Source organism: Mercurialis annua, linkage group LG6 (assembly GCF_937616625.2).
Source record: "Mercurialis annua linkage group LG6, ddMerAnnu1.2, whole genome shotgun sequence".
NCBI classification, from domain to species: Eukaryota; Viridiplantae; Streptophyta; class Magnoliopsida; order Malpighiales; family Euphorbiaceae; genus Mercurialis; species Mercurialis annua.
In genome coordinates this window covers 40,929,776-40,945,288 of record NC_065575.1, presented here as the reverse complement: position 1 = coordinate 40,945,288, position 15,513 = coordinate 40,929,776, and the positions used below count along the sequence as shown (strand labels likewise).

At 31.2% G+C, this 15,513-nt stretch overlaps 3 protein-coding genes across 7 annotated transcripts; 1 reads left to right on the top strand and 2 right to left on the bottom strand.

Annotated features, from left to right (window-relative positions):
- Positions 1-128: 128 nt before the first annotated feature.
- On the bottom strand, positions 129-4,685 carry LOC126653864 (sodium/hydrogen exchanger 1-like). 3 transcript variants are annotated; one of them, XM_050347845.2, is made up of 15 exons: positions 4,427-4,685; positions 3,769-3,964; positions 2,981-3,099; positions 2,801-2,898; positions 2,644-2,703; positions 2,283-2,329; positions 1,996-2,190; positions 1,867-1,913; positions 1,717-1,783; positions 1,520-1,620; positions 1,332-1,433; positions 1,081-1,219; positions 934-996; positions 718-801; positions 129-630 (listed from the first exon to the last, which is right to left on the bottom strand). In XM_050347845.2, exons 2-15 carry the CDS (start codon positions 3,928-3,930, stop codon positions 298-300), a joined length of 1,617 nt encoding a protein of 538 aa, XP_050203802.1. In that variant the 5' UTR covers positions 3,931-3,964; positions 4,427-4,685; the 3' UTR covers positions 129-297. The 3 variants fall into 3 exon arrangements, with proteins under 3 accessions (XP_050203802.1, XP_050203803.1, XP_050203805.1); XM_050347846.2 differs by lacking the exon at positions 4,427-4,685 and adding an exon at positions 4,089-4,329; XM_050347848.2 differs by lacking the exon at positions 4,427-4,685 and adding an exon at positions 3,201-3,234 and having other exon boundaries at positions 3,769-3,861.
- Positions 4,686-9,309: 4,624 nt separating this feature from the next.
- On the top strand, positions 9,310-12,611 carry LOC126653865 (tubby-like F-box protein 3). 2 transcript variants are annotated; one of them, XM_050347849.2, is made up of 6 exons: positions 9,310-10,010; positions 10,410-10,497; positions 10,737-10,869; positions 10,956-11,135; positions 11,262-11,747; positions 12,238-12,611. In XM_050347849.2, exons 1-5 carry the CDS (start codon positions 9,660-9,662, stop codon positions 11,734-11,736), a joined length of 1,227 nt encoding a protein of 408 aa, XP_050203806.1. In that variant the 5' UTR covers positions 9,310-9,659; the 3' UTR covers positions 11,737-11,747; positions 12,238-12,611. The 2 variants fall into 2 exon arrangements, with proteins under 2 accessions (XP_050203806.1, XP_050203807.1); XM_050347850.2 differs by having other exon boundaries at positions 9,311-10,010; positions 10,740-10,869.
- A 269-nt stretch (positions 12,612-12,880) lies between these two features.
- LOC126653869 (uncharacterized) lies at positions 12,881-13,682 on the bottom strand. 2 transcript variants are annotated; one of them, XM_050347860.2, is made up of 2 exons: positions 13,368-13,682; positions 12,881-13,276 (listed from the first exon to the last, which is right to left on the bottom strand). In XM_050347860.2, exons 1-2 carry the CDS (start codon positions 13,393-13,395, stop codon positions 13,014-13,016), a joined length of 291 nt encoding a protein of 96 aa, XP_050203817.1. In that variant the 5' UTR covers positions 13,396-13,682; the 3' UTR covers positions 12,881-13,013. The 2 variants fall into 2 exon arrangements, with proteins under 2 accessions (XP_050203817.1, XP_050203816.1); XM_050347859.2 differs by having other exon boundaries at positions 12,881-13,265; positions 13,368-13,675.
- Positions 13,683-15,513: the final 1,831 nt, after the last annotated feature.

Below are 15,513 nucleotides of genomic sequence, written 5' to 3'. Positions count from 1 at the left end.
ACAAGATGGATAAAATTATTTTTTATTAATTAATTTAAAATATATCAATTTTGAAATTAACTGCAAGGGGCTAATTGATCAAAATTTTAAATTAATTGATGATAATTAAACTAATTGATAAAAAACAATAACAAATTACTGGACTAATAAATTAAAAAATTAATTTTGATGTTAACCGATCATTACTTACAATTTCAGGGGGAAATTGATATTTACGTCACCCTCCTTGGACTGTACTTACTAGCTATATGCATTGTGCAGTGTAATTCCTACTCTCCCTAAAATGTTAGCATCTTCTTAGTAAAGAAGAGTCTCTTCTGTTGGTAAGGCAGGGAGATATGGCAAAATTCCGCTGCCACCAAATACAGGACGCATTATAGAATCATCGAATCTCCGCCAATAATAATGCACAGAATTTGTTGGAGCTGTGAGAAGCATTCGTAGACTCGTTGGTCGAGCAATATTATCACTTTCACTCCTCGCGTCATGTTCTTCGTCTTTTCCGTTACCATTAGAAAGAAGCGGCGAAGAAATTGATTTCAAGTCAGCTGCTTCGGAAGGTAACAAGCTGCTTGATCGTTTCTCTGGCAGCAACTTCCTCATAAGAGGTTTAGTCATCATGCCGAATACCTGAAAAGGTTAATAAACCAGTGAGCTTCAGATTCTGATTTCCGATAAGATGAAAACATAATTATTTAACCAGGCATGAGAATTTACCACAGTACTAAAAAGAACAACTGTAATTGTGCTGGTTATCAGGATTGCATTGCCTAAAAGTTGAGTATGCCCTGACTTGGTAAACTGCAAATCGATAGCATAACGCAGAATTCAACAGATTGCACACATAAATTAGATTTCATAATTTCATGGTTAGTAAATAAGGATCTCATCTCAATCATCAATCTTCAGGATTATTCAGAGTACACGCTTTACCTTATTGTAAGCAAGTGCCATAGATACAGATCCTCGCATGAGTCCGGCCCACCATATCACAACCTGTTTGCTCCAAGGAAAATACACGAGTGAGTTGATATTCTTATAGTGACGCTGATTATAAATTTTGGTATCAGAAAGAACTACCTGTTGCTTTGATCCGATTCTGTCACTTGGAGAATTCTTGATCAGATTTGATATGAAGGACAACGGAAATACAAAAGCGGCCCTTCCGACAAGAACTAGCCCAAGAAGTATCGAACTCGCCCCTGCTGATGTGCCGGGACTGAAAATACATCATAGCAATAACTTGTTAGATTAAGAAAAGGAGCACAACTGATCAACAATACATCAAAATGAATGACTTGTTGAAGGATATGAGTATGCAGGAGGAGTACCTGTTCCTCACAGATCTCCACTTCTCCATGTCTAAAGCATCCATACCAACATAGAGGAAGATGAAAATCTCTGCAATGAACGATAGCGTTGCAAAAGCATGTCTGTATAAAAATCATTGATGAGGAAGCGAAAAAACATAAAGCAAAATGATCAGCTTTTAGTATAATATATTGATGAATTGAGTTACTTGGTAGTGACTCTTGAATTTTCAGTCACATTATGCCACGTGTAGTGTGACATTGAGATCCCACAGAAGAAGACGGTGAGAATTGCACTCAAATTAAGAAGCTGAATACAAAATTTAAGTAACAGAAGAACGTTAGAGTAAAAACTAGTAAGGATCAAGAAACACATAATACGTGCTTTGCAAGTCGATAACCTTACTTCAGCCGTGATATACGAAAGATAAGCCATGAGAATCATCAGAGAAACTTCACGATCCGTTGAGTGCCTGAAATTGCGCATATTTTAGATCATTCATAAGCATTTCCACGACAAAACAAGAACACAGAGCACTATACTTAAGACTTATACCTGCCAAAGTATAACTTCTTTATGATGAAAGCACAAACTAATCCAACCTGAGATAACAAACTAAGTGTCAGAAATACCACAGTAGGAATTAAGAAGTTGCTGCAAGATACAGAAAATGTATAAACTCACCGCCACACCAAGCACGGTGCTGCTAACAAACAAATATAAGAAATTGGCAAAGAGCTGCAAAGCAATGCTTGAGGTGATGTGAGAGAGGTCGAATCGCTGGATTGCGTTGAATAGTACAACAGCTGTGGCATCATTTACCACACCTTCCCCAAATACTAGACTGTAGAGAAATGGTGTTTCTTCCTGATTCAGCACCTGCCATATCAAATACCAAACAACAAAGTGGGTTATGTTTATATCTATAAAGTTTTCATCTTTAGACCAAAATTTGAAGTCATATATATTACCTGTAAGGTGCAAACTGAATCTGTAGCTGAAAATATTGCTCCCAATGCTAAACAAAAGGGAAGGGAAAGTATAGTTAGTGGTTAATCAATGTAGCACGGAAGGACATGAATATGGGAAACGCCACACTTGGATACGTACGCGGCTAAACGTTGATATTTTAAGGTTTCCTATGTTAAAAAGGAAGTTTTGTGTCCAAAACATTAAGTTTCTGACACGTTTCCGTTGATTGAATGAGGTGTTCGTGCTACTTAGTAATAGTAATTAGTGATTAACTACATGAAAACAAAGATCTAAAAATTGCCAATGAATGTACAACTTCGTATTGAATCAAAATAATAAGTTTTAGGAGAGACATAGTACCTAGATAATCCACTGTATCCAAGAAATCAATACCTAATTTCTTGAATAACTGCAATGAACCTGGAGCAACAACAGTTCATGATCAAAAAAACAGATTGAAATTCACTATTGAAATCACAAATGCAGACTGTAAATAGCTCAGAAATTTAAAACATACCCAGTGATATGATGATGAAGGATATTAAAGTCCCAACAACACCAAATAACATGATTGTGCTAAAATTTCTGAAAAATTGCTTCTTTTTCACCTGGAAACTGTTGCATATAGTAACTAAAAACATCAAAACCAGTAACCACCATCAAAATTTAAAATCATTAGGTAAACAGTGTTACTTACCCAGCATTGAAGATGATAGGTGGAAGAACATATATAAAGAAAAGCTCTTCATTAAATAGAAAAACGTGTGAGCTTTTTCCTTTAGTTGCTACCAAGATTAGAACCCCAGTACATAGACCCTGTAAGAAAACAAAACCCACATTACATTTTCTTCTAATAACTTCCAAATCACAGCAAAACAACTTGAAGAAATTGAGCAGGGGTGTCAAAACGGACTGACCGGTCTTGTCCGGGTTTCTGTCGTAGGGGACTTACTGTAGTGACATGATTAAAGTCAACACGAACACAAACACAATCCATTTAGTAATTGTATCACATCACGAAAATTAAAAAAGATTATGTGTCAATCTATATAACCCGTTTAATTTGATGAATCGATTATAACAACACGACTCATTTAACTCATTTATTATAAATGAACTGAATATGCTTATATCAACACGATATGTTTAACCTATTTACTTTAATGGGTCAAATATGATTCTTACCAACATGACACGTTTAACACATTTACTTAAATGGATCAAATACGAGTAACACCAACCCGGTGTTTTAGCATATTAGGTCGCATTGACATGACATGACACGTTTTAAACCGTGTCATAAATGGGTTAATGGATTCACATATCACGTATTAAACCGTGTCATCATAAATAGACAGGACATGTTTAACCTCAGCCCTGGTAGATAATCATGTTTGCAAGTTATGACCCGTTTTGACACCCCTAAATTTGAATGACATTTAAAAAGCATTAAACTTTTTAAAATAGGTTGAAGAAGAAACTTACAATGAGAAGAGCAGTAATTGATTCGTTAACCCATCGATTCTTCTCAAAAAGATGGCCAATTAAAATGCAAGCACAAAGCAAAGCCACGAATAAAGTAATTGAATCAACATGACCTTCATCCGGTCCTGATTTTATAATCGACACCAAACCTAACCCCATCATCTTACAGAACTATAACAACAGAGGCAGCTGATCACTGTTTTTTCAACAAAAACAAAAAACAAAACCCAAGTCAAGTTATATCATCATAAGGAAAAATAAATAAATAAAGCAATGATCTTTGACAGTTTAATATCAACAGAAACACAAAATTTTCATACTTTACAATTTCTAATCACAAAAAAAAACAACTGGGTACTCAATATTCCAACAAGTGGCAGCCTAAACTGTCTATAATTAAACAAATATCTCATTAGCAATGTAATTTCTTTGAAGAAAGAAAATAAAAGTATTAGACATTATCAATTTTTTCCTTTCCTTTTCCTTAACTTTCCAGTGACAGATGGAATCAATAAAACGTTAGTGACAAGGAAGTTCACATTTTCTTGACGTAATTGTTGTACAAAAAATTAAATTAGGATTAAAATAAAATATGAAATAGAAAGCTTAAGAGCTAAGCAATAAAAAAATTAAAAGAAACAGAGTTTTATTTGTTCACCTTGAGTTTCCAGTGAAGCATCTGTAATTTGCAGAAGATATTTAGTATATGAAAATGAATATAATTTATTTTGAGAGACAGAGAGATAAGTTTAAAGAAGAAGAGCGCGAAGTAAAACCTAGCAACAGGGTAACTCTGACTATGTATATTTGTACGTTACGATGTTGCGTAATGTTCATGCATATGTCAATCACCTTATGCCGTTTTGTTGTAGGAAAATGTATTCATTGATCTAAATTTTGTTTTATTTGTAAGGGACCCTTTCCTCTGCATATAAGATATGCTGCAGCTGTAGAACTTCTAATCTAACGCAACACAGAATATAAGTAATAGAATATTCAAAATGATGATGTGATACTTATCTACTAGGAGTAACAAATTCTTTTAGTCATTGAGATTAATCTGAGATCAAATTACTATGAAATCTCCCGCATATATTATAATTAACAGTTTAATATCCGAAAATTTTATTTAATGATCTTCTATTTTCAATTTCATTAACTATTAAACTCTTCTGTTAATTTTAAATACCAAATTGTTAACGAAATTGAATGTGAGATATCAAATTGTTTGAAAGTGAGGTACCTAATCGTTACTAAAATTAAAAATAAGGAACCAAATTATTAACGAAATTGAAATTGGACTATCAAATCGTTTCAATGTAAATGCCAAAATTAACGGAGGTGCCTAATAGTTAACGGAATTAAAAATAAAAGACCATTAAATATGATTTTAAACTAAAAAATATAAAACTGTCAATTATGATATAACTAGAGAGTTTAAAATAATTTGCTTCTAATCTAATGCGGTCATTATTAGATATTTTAAAATTTTACAATCTGACATTCTTAAACTTACATGTCATATAAGTAATATGAGTAAGTTACTTATAATTATAATTTAGCATATAGCTGATAGTTAATAGTTGATAAATGATAGTTGTTTGGTAAAAACTGATCAGTTATTACTGTTGATATATTAAATGATATTAAAGGGTCATAATAATTTTTTTATTTTTTTATATTACTAGTATTTGTTACACACTCGTAGTATGACTCATCAAAAAATGATAATTGTATTTATTATGGATTAGGATAATTATATTTATATTAAATTAATAATTATTTTTATAACTATTGATTGTATTTAAGTATAAAATATAAATAATAATTAAAATAATAGTTAATTAGGAATATTTTATTATATCTATAAAGAATATAAATAGAAAATATCAAATAAAAATTAAATTAATAATTTATTAAAAGCAATTTATCTTAATTATAATTATAGATGATTAAGTAATAATTAAAATAACAACTATTAAATATTTAAAGTAATTTATTTTAATTAGTAACAATTATTTTAACATAATATTATAAGTAGTTTATTTTAGTTAGTACTTTAACTCTATTAATTATCTTAATAGTTTTTAATTTATAATTAATTATCTTAACATATTATTATAAGTAGTTTATCTAACTCTAATAATTATCTCAATAGTTTTTTAATTTGTAATTATATTTAATAATGTAAAAGGACAAAAATTTCCTCAATAATCAAGTGGTGCAGTTTTAATGATAGTAATTTAAAAAGTAATAAGATGAAAATATTTTTTTTAGAGTTAGAAATGGGTGTTTATCTCATACAACGGTTGTGCCACGTTATTTTTATAACAAACCGATGAATATTTGCGAATTTTATTTTTTATTTTTTTATCATTTAATTTTCCACATGGCTAAACACTATTAATTTGTTGCACAAATGACATGACACAACGGTTGTGTTGCATAATATTTCGTTAAAAATAGAGTTTTTTTTTTGATTAGAGTCCATGAAATTTTTAGAACAGGTCTATACATTTAAGATTTCATGTTCATAATTATCTCCACTCGAGTCATTTAAGTCCCTTCTGAAAAATAAATTCTAATCTCAAATTTTAAACGGCTGCATAGATGAGTATAGTTTAAACTCACGACCTCACTTAAGGCTGGAGAGCTTATTATCAACTCAAATGCGCATTAGGATTGAGAAAAACTTTATCTTCATGTAAAATAGAGTTAATTAAAATAGAGAGGTAGGGGTTCACTGTGGTTCACAAAACCAGCGATTTCAGTTCGAAACCATCGGTTTATGGTTCAAGAAACACTTAAAACACCCTTGAACAGCCTCTTGGGCGTTCCGAGACCAACCGGCCATTTTTGGTTTTGGCTAATTCGGAAAATAAAAAAATTATAAATATTAAATTTAAATATTTAAAATTAAGCTAAAACCGGGGATTTCAGAAACCACCGGTTCACGGTTTAAGAAACACTTAAAACACCCTTAAACATCCTCTTGGGCGTTCCTAGACCAACCGTCTAGTTTTAGTTTTGGCTAATTCGGAAAATAAAAAAAATTAATAATTAAATTTAAATATTTAAAATTAAGCTAAAATTAAATTTAAACTTAATGTATATAATTTATTATATTTAAAATTCAAAAATGCATTTAGTTTACCATATATTTGATAATTAATTAATTATTTATTTATAGTAGATATAGTCATAAAAATAAAATATAACTAATATATTTAAAAAAATTACAAATTACAAATTAAAAAAATATAAAACATAAATAGATAAAAAAATAATTATAGTTGCGTATATTATAAACAAATATAGTATGATATATTAATACTCTACCATATACATAAAAGAATATACAGTTCGGAATCAAAACTCCGATTTCGGTTCCATAAATTTTTGAACCAGTCTGTATTCGGCATCTCTCCAATTCCGGATTGATTTAAATACAATTAAAAGTTTAACCGGTTTTAGGTCTGTTTCGGACAGGTTCACGGTTTAACCCGACACATAACCACATCTATAGGGAGAGTGGGAGATAGTCTTACCCTACGTTTTATCAGCACCCGATAGAACACCACAAATTCCAGTCTTACTATCAAGGATGGTGGGAGTTGAAATTGGTTCCACCAATTTAAAAAAGGCTCGATTTAAAATTCCATGGAAGATTTTTTTAAAATATTTATAATTCACATAAAATAACTTTGAGGCCATATTTAACTATTTATGTGGATGGATTCCGTCACTTATGATCTGGTGAGAATTTGTATAATCATTTTAAAATTAAATCAAAATATACATTTTTTTATGGATTAAATATACATTTTATAATACATAGTTGTCATTGTTTGTGATTCCTCTTTTGTTTTTGTATTATTTTTAAGCAAGTGTGATTCTGGGTAACTTTTTTAATTTAGAGTTGAATCAGGTAAAGCTACTTTTATTACAATGAGGTCACTGTGATGAAGATTGAAATTGAAGCTAACACTATTTTTATGCAAGCTATGAAAATTTTAATGGTATAAATAGTTTAGGGATCTTTTTGATTTATTTGTGCTATTAAAATTTCTTCATGTTATTTTACTTGTGTTGTTTCGTTTATTTTTAACTGATTGTTATTATTGATATTTAATTTAATGGTATGACTTAAATTTTTTTATTAATACAATCTAACTTAAAAAAATCAGAAATTTTTAGGTTAAAGGTAGCTATCAGATTCAGAGGAGTCAGACTTTAGAAAAAGTTACATTTACATGTAGAATCTGAAACTTATAGAGCAGGTGGTACTTTACCATAAAGTCATGGACCATTGCTTGCTATTTGTCTATAAAGTTCATACTTAATTATGCATTTTCATTTATTCTTTCTACCAACTTAGGTCCTCCATTTCAACTTTTTGTTATAAACATTAATTCACACTTCCCTACTTTTTTTTGCCTTTTGTATTCAATGGAAGATTGACGTGAAGATATGTCATTTTATTATTTTCTTTTAGTTGTGCCATGTTTTTATGTTATAAAAAAAAAATCCAAAACTAATGGTAGGATTAAATGTAAAATAAATTATAAATTTTAACGTATTTTATAATTTAACATTTCAGTTTTGACACTTTAAATTAAATAATTTATTCATTTTTATAACTTGAAATACCGAATAATTGTTTATTATTAAAATAAATATTGATGTGAATGTTATATTCTATGCTATTGTTCTGACGACTATATTTATATTTTTATATCAAAAAGTTGCTTATTGTTTTGAATTACAAAAAAAAATCTTTTAAATTATAAAAGTTAAAGTGTTGAAATTGTAAAAGAGACTAAAGTTCAATTATTTTTAACTATCCCGTATTTTAATGGAAAACACATGAAATCTAAACATTAAATTTCTTTAGCCAAATGTAGTTACAGCAAAAGATGACACAAAAGGTAAAACATTTTGTTTTTTTTCTAATTATGGGAGGAGGGAGCGCTTGTGGGAAAATTCGAACCCACGATCTAGCAGTTTGCTTTTTAGCGCTTATACTATTTCGTCTTTTAAAAGAGAATGAGTATTCATGTCTTACTCAATTAATCATTATTCGAAAACATCAGCTCAATTTTTTTTAGTGCTGTAAAGAGTTTGGTTGGTTTGATTGCAAAATCCCTCCTAAATTGTGTTACTAAATACAAATACTTGCAGACAATTATTAAAAAAATAAACTTCAAGCAAACAATATTCCTGATATGTATACTATTTAATTATTTCGAAAGAATATTAGACTCCAACTAAGTGCCAAATTTTTTATTTATTTAGTTTAAAATACTTATTTATTTAATTAAGCTTTTACTAATTAGATGCACTAAGCCACTAACCATTTTTTAATTAAAAATCAGAAAATAAAATAATTTTATTTTAAATATTTCGTGACCCGTTTACGGGACAGTAGGTAGCCCCGTCCATACGAATGGCACGTGGAAACTCCGACCCGGCCATACAGACAGATAACAGATTGAAAGACAATTGGATAAGAAAAAATGGGACCCTTTCAAACTTCTCATAAAATTAAAAATTAAATGTCTGGTCTCCCTGACTCTACTCTACTTACTACTAACTCTCTACCCATTACCAAACCCTAATCTCTCTCCTCTCTCAACTTTCTTGCTTTCATCGCACTTCCATTTCATACTCCCCATCTTTTTCATTTTATCTGGTAATTCTTTAATTGACTGTAGATCTGAATCTGGGCAGTTTCCAGTTTTTCATTTGGTTTCCTGTGGATGATGGGTCAGGATTGACCTTCTCAGTTTTACTTCAATTGATGGTTAAAAATTAGATCCTGAGCTGTTTTTAGCTGATGGGTATTCTTGATCAGTAAATTTGGATGTGAAAAGGATTTTGATTTAATAAAGATGTCGTTTAAGAGTATTCTTCAGGATATGAGGGGTGAATTTGGGAGTATTTCTAGAAAAGGATTTGATGTGAAATTTGGATATGGGATGCGATCCAGGTCTCAGAGGGTAGTTCAAGATAGCTCCTTTGTGGCTGTTGATGCTTTTAAGCAGAGTTGTTGGGCTAATATGCCTCCTGAGCTTTTGAGGGATGTTATCATGAGAATTGAGGCTTCTGAGAGTAGCTGGCCTGACCGGAAGAATGTGATTTCGTGTGCTGGTGTTTGTAGGAATTGGAGGGAAATTATGAAGGAGACTGTTAAAACTCTTGAGGTTTCGGGCAAATTGACGTTTCCGATCTCGTTGAAGCAGGTTATTTCATATTAGTCCTTGTTTGCAGGTTTTAATGTTGTGTCATGAATGTGTTTAGCTTATGAATTGGTATTTGGATTTGTTAGTAACAGTTTGCAGCTTTAGTATAATTGTCTGATGATCAAATGCTAAAATATGAGTTTGTGTCATGTGATGGAATAATGTCATCTCATTGCAACTGTATTTTGGATTTTAGGATCATTGTCTGGTTTTTATATCTTCCATTGATATTGTATAACAAGGTTACTGATATAATGCTGCTTGAGTTAATTTAATGTGAATCTGTTGTACTACTACTTTGGTGATGGTCTAGTTACTAATTATCTTGTCAGAAATCTTGTAATCTAAGTAATAGAAACTTTTACCTTCAGCTAATGTGAAAGTTGTTTTCTTGTGTAGCCTGGACCAAGGGACTCCCTTCTTCAATGCTACATCAAACGGAATCGTAGCAACCAAACATATTATCTTTACCTCAGCCTAAATCAAGGTGTACTTCTGAATGTTGTTTCCTTATATTAATCATATATATCCGCGTATATATATTTATATGATTTGTTTTCTGTTTGTTCCTGGATATTCTTATTAGTGCCTTGATTTAGTTAGGTTAAGTAGACTAGTTGTTTCTCTTCAATAAATTGAGAGATGAATGCATTTTAATTTTTGATATTGGTTTTGGTTTTCTTTTCAGCTGACACTATTAAACTGTTTTTCCTTCTTTTGTATTAGCAGCTTCAAATGATAATGGTAAGTTCCTTCTTGCTGCCCGGAGGTGCAGGCGGCCTACTTGCACAGATTACATCATTTCTTTAAATTATCAAGATGTGTCTAGAGGAAGCAGCACCTACATTGGAAAGCTAAGGTGTTTTTCCGCCTAATAATGTGACTTGTCTGTTTTCCTTGTTTTGTAAATAAAAGTCATTAAAATATTCATTTTCTATGCAACAGATCAAATTTTCTGGGAACCAAGTTTACTATCTATGATGCGCAACCTCCAACTATTGGTGCCAAAGTTGCCAAATGTCGCTCCAGTCGGGTAGTTAATATGAAACAGGTCTCACCCAGGGTTCCTGCAGGGAACTATCCCGTAGCACATGTCACATATGAGTTGAATGTCTTGGGGTCAAGGTAAGGGAGATATTTCTAATATTAACTGCTTTTCCTATCGTTGGAAGATGGGTGTGAATCTTGTTAGTTTACTTGCCATGTTATTATTTTCTTGGCGCCAACTTTCTTTGTTATTTTGGATCACAGAGGTCCAAGGAGAATGCAGTGTATTATGGATGGCATCCCTGCTTCTGCTGTTGATCCCGGAGGAGTGGCCCCCACGCAGACTGAGTTTATGCATAGCAATATGGATTCTCTGCCGTCACTTCCCTTTTTTAGATCCAAGTCTATCCGAACAGATAATACCCAGTCTGGTCCTTTATCTAGTAATAAGGATGCAATGCTAGTGCTAAGAAACAAGGCACCTAGGTGGCATGAGCAACTTCAGTGCTGGTGTCTGAATTTCAACGGGCGTGTGACGGTTGCTTCAGTTAAGAATTTTCAGCTGGTTGCTTCTGTGGACAATGGAGGTGGTAACAGGCAAGAGCATGAGAATGTTATACTTCAATTTGGAAAAGTGGGGAAGGATGTGTTTACAATGGATTATCAGTATCCAATCTCAGCATTCCAGGCGTTTGCTATATGCCTTAGTAGCTTTGACACTAAGATTGCTTGTGAATGACAGATCATCAGGTGCGAAATCCAGTTGAACCTCCTCATAATATTGCTCTTGCTGTTTGTGCTCTTCTGAACCTTCTTTGGATTTAATTATCTTCTTTGCACTGCTGTAGTTTGAGGATATGCATCTTTGTAAAATCATTTTTCTGTCGTATTCTCTGTGTTTAGCTAGCTTTATGGCAGGCTATGCGCTAAATTATTTTTTGAAAGGAAAAGTTGTCTAATATTACTTTGCTTTGGACAAATTTCAGATTGATTTAGGTTAATGCTTTAAGCCTTTTAGTATAATATCGTTACTCGCTTAAAATCATTGAACGTGAAACTAGAGATTTCTTCTATAAGTGTGTACTTGTACTTCGTCGACCTGATATAGCTAGTGATTCAACTTTTTGTCATGCATTTAAATTTTTTGCCCTTTTCTTTTAAAACATGATATTTATTTTCTCCTGAATCCTGATATTGCGGAAGCTTTTGAGTTGTTCCTGACTTCAATCACATGATGCAGGGATTGCAGAGGCGGTTAGCTGTGTCACAGAGGCATTGTGCAAAAAGCTTGTAGACAGCTCAATCTCGTTCCTTTGTTAATGCAATCAGAAAAAATAGGATTGTTATTATTTTTTATTTATGTACATATAAACTCTTTACATTCTGAAACAAAAACAGTGCAGTTGTGCAATGGCTGACAAGGATCTTATATGGGTAGGTCTGAGTGTTAGCGACTCTCGACTCCTTAAGTGGGAGTCGTCGGCTTGGAGTTTTCATAGGTTAAGGCTAATTTTATTTCGGATGTTGCTTTGCTGCCCATTGATCTGTAGTTTACAATTGCTTTTCTTCTGTTGAACACTTAGAATTTGCTAATTCAAGACCATACTTTGAAAATTGTAATTCAATACTGAATAAGGTTTTTAATCTTCCCTAAAAGTTCGGGCATATAAATCCACAAGTAAATACTCCAAAATTTGCATATAGATTGTCCCTCACGTTCATAGATAGAGTCAATGATGTTATAATATTGAACAACTCATCATTTTATGATATTTTGTAACATCATAAATTTTGTCAACGATTGATGTGTTGAACAAGTTTATATCAGATTTTTTTTATAAAAATAGATAAAAATATATTCAAGGAAGATTGATGTGGGGGGGATCATTGTAGCTAGGGCTTACTATATTATTTTTATGAAGCTGTAGTTAGCATTTCGACACTAAATATTTGTTTACTTTTGATAATAATATAAATTTCCTTAAGTCAAATCTTGAGGAGTTACATAAATTAGAATTACACGAAAAGATCAAAACAAAATCTGCTGACATGATAGAAAACGAGATACTTTTGCTTTGCTGATACATGCGCAACACCAAGAGAAAAAACTGTTATTTCATCACAGAAAATTGTTATTTTGTCACAGCCGCAACACCAAGTAGAGGATTGTGAGCGGATCAGAATGGAGGCGGCGGTGGAGGAGCGTATGGTGGAATAGGCCCACCAAAGCAGTCTTGCATTAACCAACAACAGCACAAGCAATAGAACCTGCAAATTCACTATCCTCAAACTTCATGAAATTACTTTGTAATGAAAATACAATACTTCTTGGAGCCAAATAAAAAATGTAAAATCGCAGAAGGCACTTACACGGAAGAAATAGCGCTCCATATACCATCGGCGCATCCTACAAATAATCCTCCAGGACCTGGTCCCCATTGTGGCCCTCCGGGTGCCCATGGTCCTGGTCCAGGTCCACCATGTTGATGCATTCCTTAAACGAAAGGGTTTTCGGAAAATGAGATTTAAGGTACAATCTGACGATCACTGTTCTTCTTAAAATTATATTGATTAATATAAGATGTATAGTTTACTATGCTTGCTCTTGAGTGTATTATAGATGTGAATGTGATCATAGTATCTAATAATTAAGGAAATCTTGACCATCCATTTTCTTCAATTCAAAACCTATCATTCAACACTTAATGGCTGCAGCTATTCTTCTTCTCTACTCTTCTCCTTTTACGTGCCTAACAAATAACAACTACTATACTATGCATATTAGGTTGTAGGTATTTTTATTTCTGTGGGCTCTGGTAACGTATTTTATGGATCTTGATACAACAGAATTGGGCCTCCAATCTGCAACTTACTATCTATTTTTTCCTGTCTGGCCCAATAAAAAAGAGCTATGTATTGAAGAAAATTAGTTTTATTATCCAACTACAGTGATCTGGAAATTTAGGTTACATTATGCTTTTTTCAGAGAGAAGGCTACATTATGCTTAATATCCAAAAATAACCTATGTTCTTTACTTTTCTCAATTGTATTATAAATTTTAAAAATCGTCAATTTTACACTAGTTTCAAATTTTCACGTTTAATTGTACTCAATTTTTCAAATTGAATTTTTGCCATTCGAAAAAAGGCTTCAAATATGTTATCCATATTTGGCACGTAGATACACCCTTAGTATTTTTAACAAGACACGAAAAAGTTGTGATAATTTTAAATTTTACAATACAAATTTTATATTACAAATTCATGAATTATAAAATTCTTTTTTAATAAAAAAATTTAAAATTTGAACAATAATTAATTTTTAATTTCTTTTAAATAGAGCTTAAACAATTTAAAAATATAAACCAAACAAAGACACCAAATATTTTTTCTTTTTCTAAAATAGGACATATTTGAAACCATTTTTCATTAGAAACCTATTTAGACAATATGTCAAATATGAATGATATATTTGAATATTTTTCAATAAAAATAGTTCAATTTTAAAAAATATAGCTACAACTGAAAATACAAATTAAAAATTAAGATAAAATTGATTATTTTAAAAGTTTGAATTATAATTGAAAATAAAAATAAAAAAGGTGAGTTGATTATGGTTTATATCCATCTTAAATTCATATTGTTCTAGTAGTTTCACTTTCATTAGAAAACAAAAAATCCCAATTCGTTTGAAGAAAAGAAAAAGTTAAAAATATTCATGAATAAGGATACAAATTTACTACTATTTGCTAAATTCACCTATGCAAATTTTCGCAAGCATATAAATTTATTTTCCAACAAAGAGAAATTTGGGACATGAATGTCAGCTTTTAGTTACACAACAAATAAAAAGAAATGGCAAAAACATATTGGTCCCCAAATTTTACATCATTTACTTGTTGGCATGTGGTCCAACTCTTTTGCCTCCATTTACAGCCAACAGCAGCTTAATCAATCAATTTTAACTATGGGATTCGACTGGCTTTGCTTATCGCAACTTTCTTTCTTTTCTTTTTGGGATTTTTTAGATTGGACCTTTAGGACCATTTAATGAAGCAAGTAATAGAAAAAAAAACATCTCAAAAATAACAACATGCTTAAAACCAGTGTTTTAAGAATCAAATTAGACCAGTCGGTTCAATCAATTTGACTACAATTAAAAAGTTTCACATGTATCCGTTCTTTTTAATATTTTTTATCAGCTACTTAAACCGAAAAAATTATACGGATGAGTGAACTGTTGAATTGATCGAACAGTAAAACCCAATTGTTTTTATAAATTTAATCTTAATTCATTTATATTTCTTTTTTAAAAACTATGGAAATTTATATTCTATATATATTTTTAAATTTTATTTTTTTTGTAAAAATATTGTTTTTGTTGTCTTACAAAAATATGTGTTTTTAGAAACTATTATTTACCATTTGTAAATTTACTAAAAGCGTATTTCTGTGAGAAAATAAAAAGAACTATTTTGATAAACATTATCATTAAAATGGTTTTGTTGATAAAAAA

What these genes read in the sequence shown, in the direction of transcription:
- LOC126653865 (XM_050347849.2), top strand. Translation starts at nt 9,660, where the DNA reads ATGTCGTTTAAGAGTATTCTTCAGGATATGAGGGGTGAATTTGGGAGT. An exon ending in TTACCTCAGCCTAAATCAAG is followed by an intron (nt 10,498 to 10,736) that starts GTGTACTTCTGA and finishes CTTTTGTATTAG; the next exon opens with CAGCTTCAAATGATAATGGT. An exon ending in TTGAATGTCTTGGGGTCAAG is followed by an intron (nt 11,136 to 11,261) that starts GTAAGGGAGATA and finishes TTTGGATCACAG; the next exon opens with AGGTCCAAGGAGAATGCAGT.
- LOC126653869 (XM_050347859.2), bottom strand. Translation starts at nt 13,457, where the DNA reads ATGGGCACCCGGAGGGCCACAATGGGGACCAGGTCCTGGAGGATTATT. An exon ending in TGGAGCGCTATTTCTTCCGT is followed by an intron (nt 13,266 to 13,367) that starts GTAAGTGCCTTC and finishes GTGAATTTGCAG; the next exon opens with GTTCTATTGCTTGTGCTGTT.
- LOC126653864 (XM_050347845.2), bottom strand. Translation starts at nt 3,930, where the DNA reads ATGATGGGGTTAGGTTTGGTGTCGATTATAAAATCAGGACCGGATGAA. An exon ending in ATTCAGTTTGCACCTTACAG is followed by an intron (nt 2,191 to 2,282) that starts GTAATATATATG and finishes TTGATATGGCAG; the next exon opens with GTGCTGAATCAGGAAGAAAC. An exon ending in TTTCGTATATCACGGCTGAA is followed by an intron (nt 1,621 to 1,716) that starts GTAAGGTTATCG and finishes TTTTGTATTCAG; the next exon opens with CTTCTTAATTTGAGTGCAAT.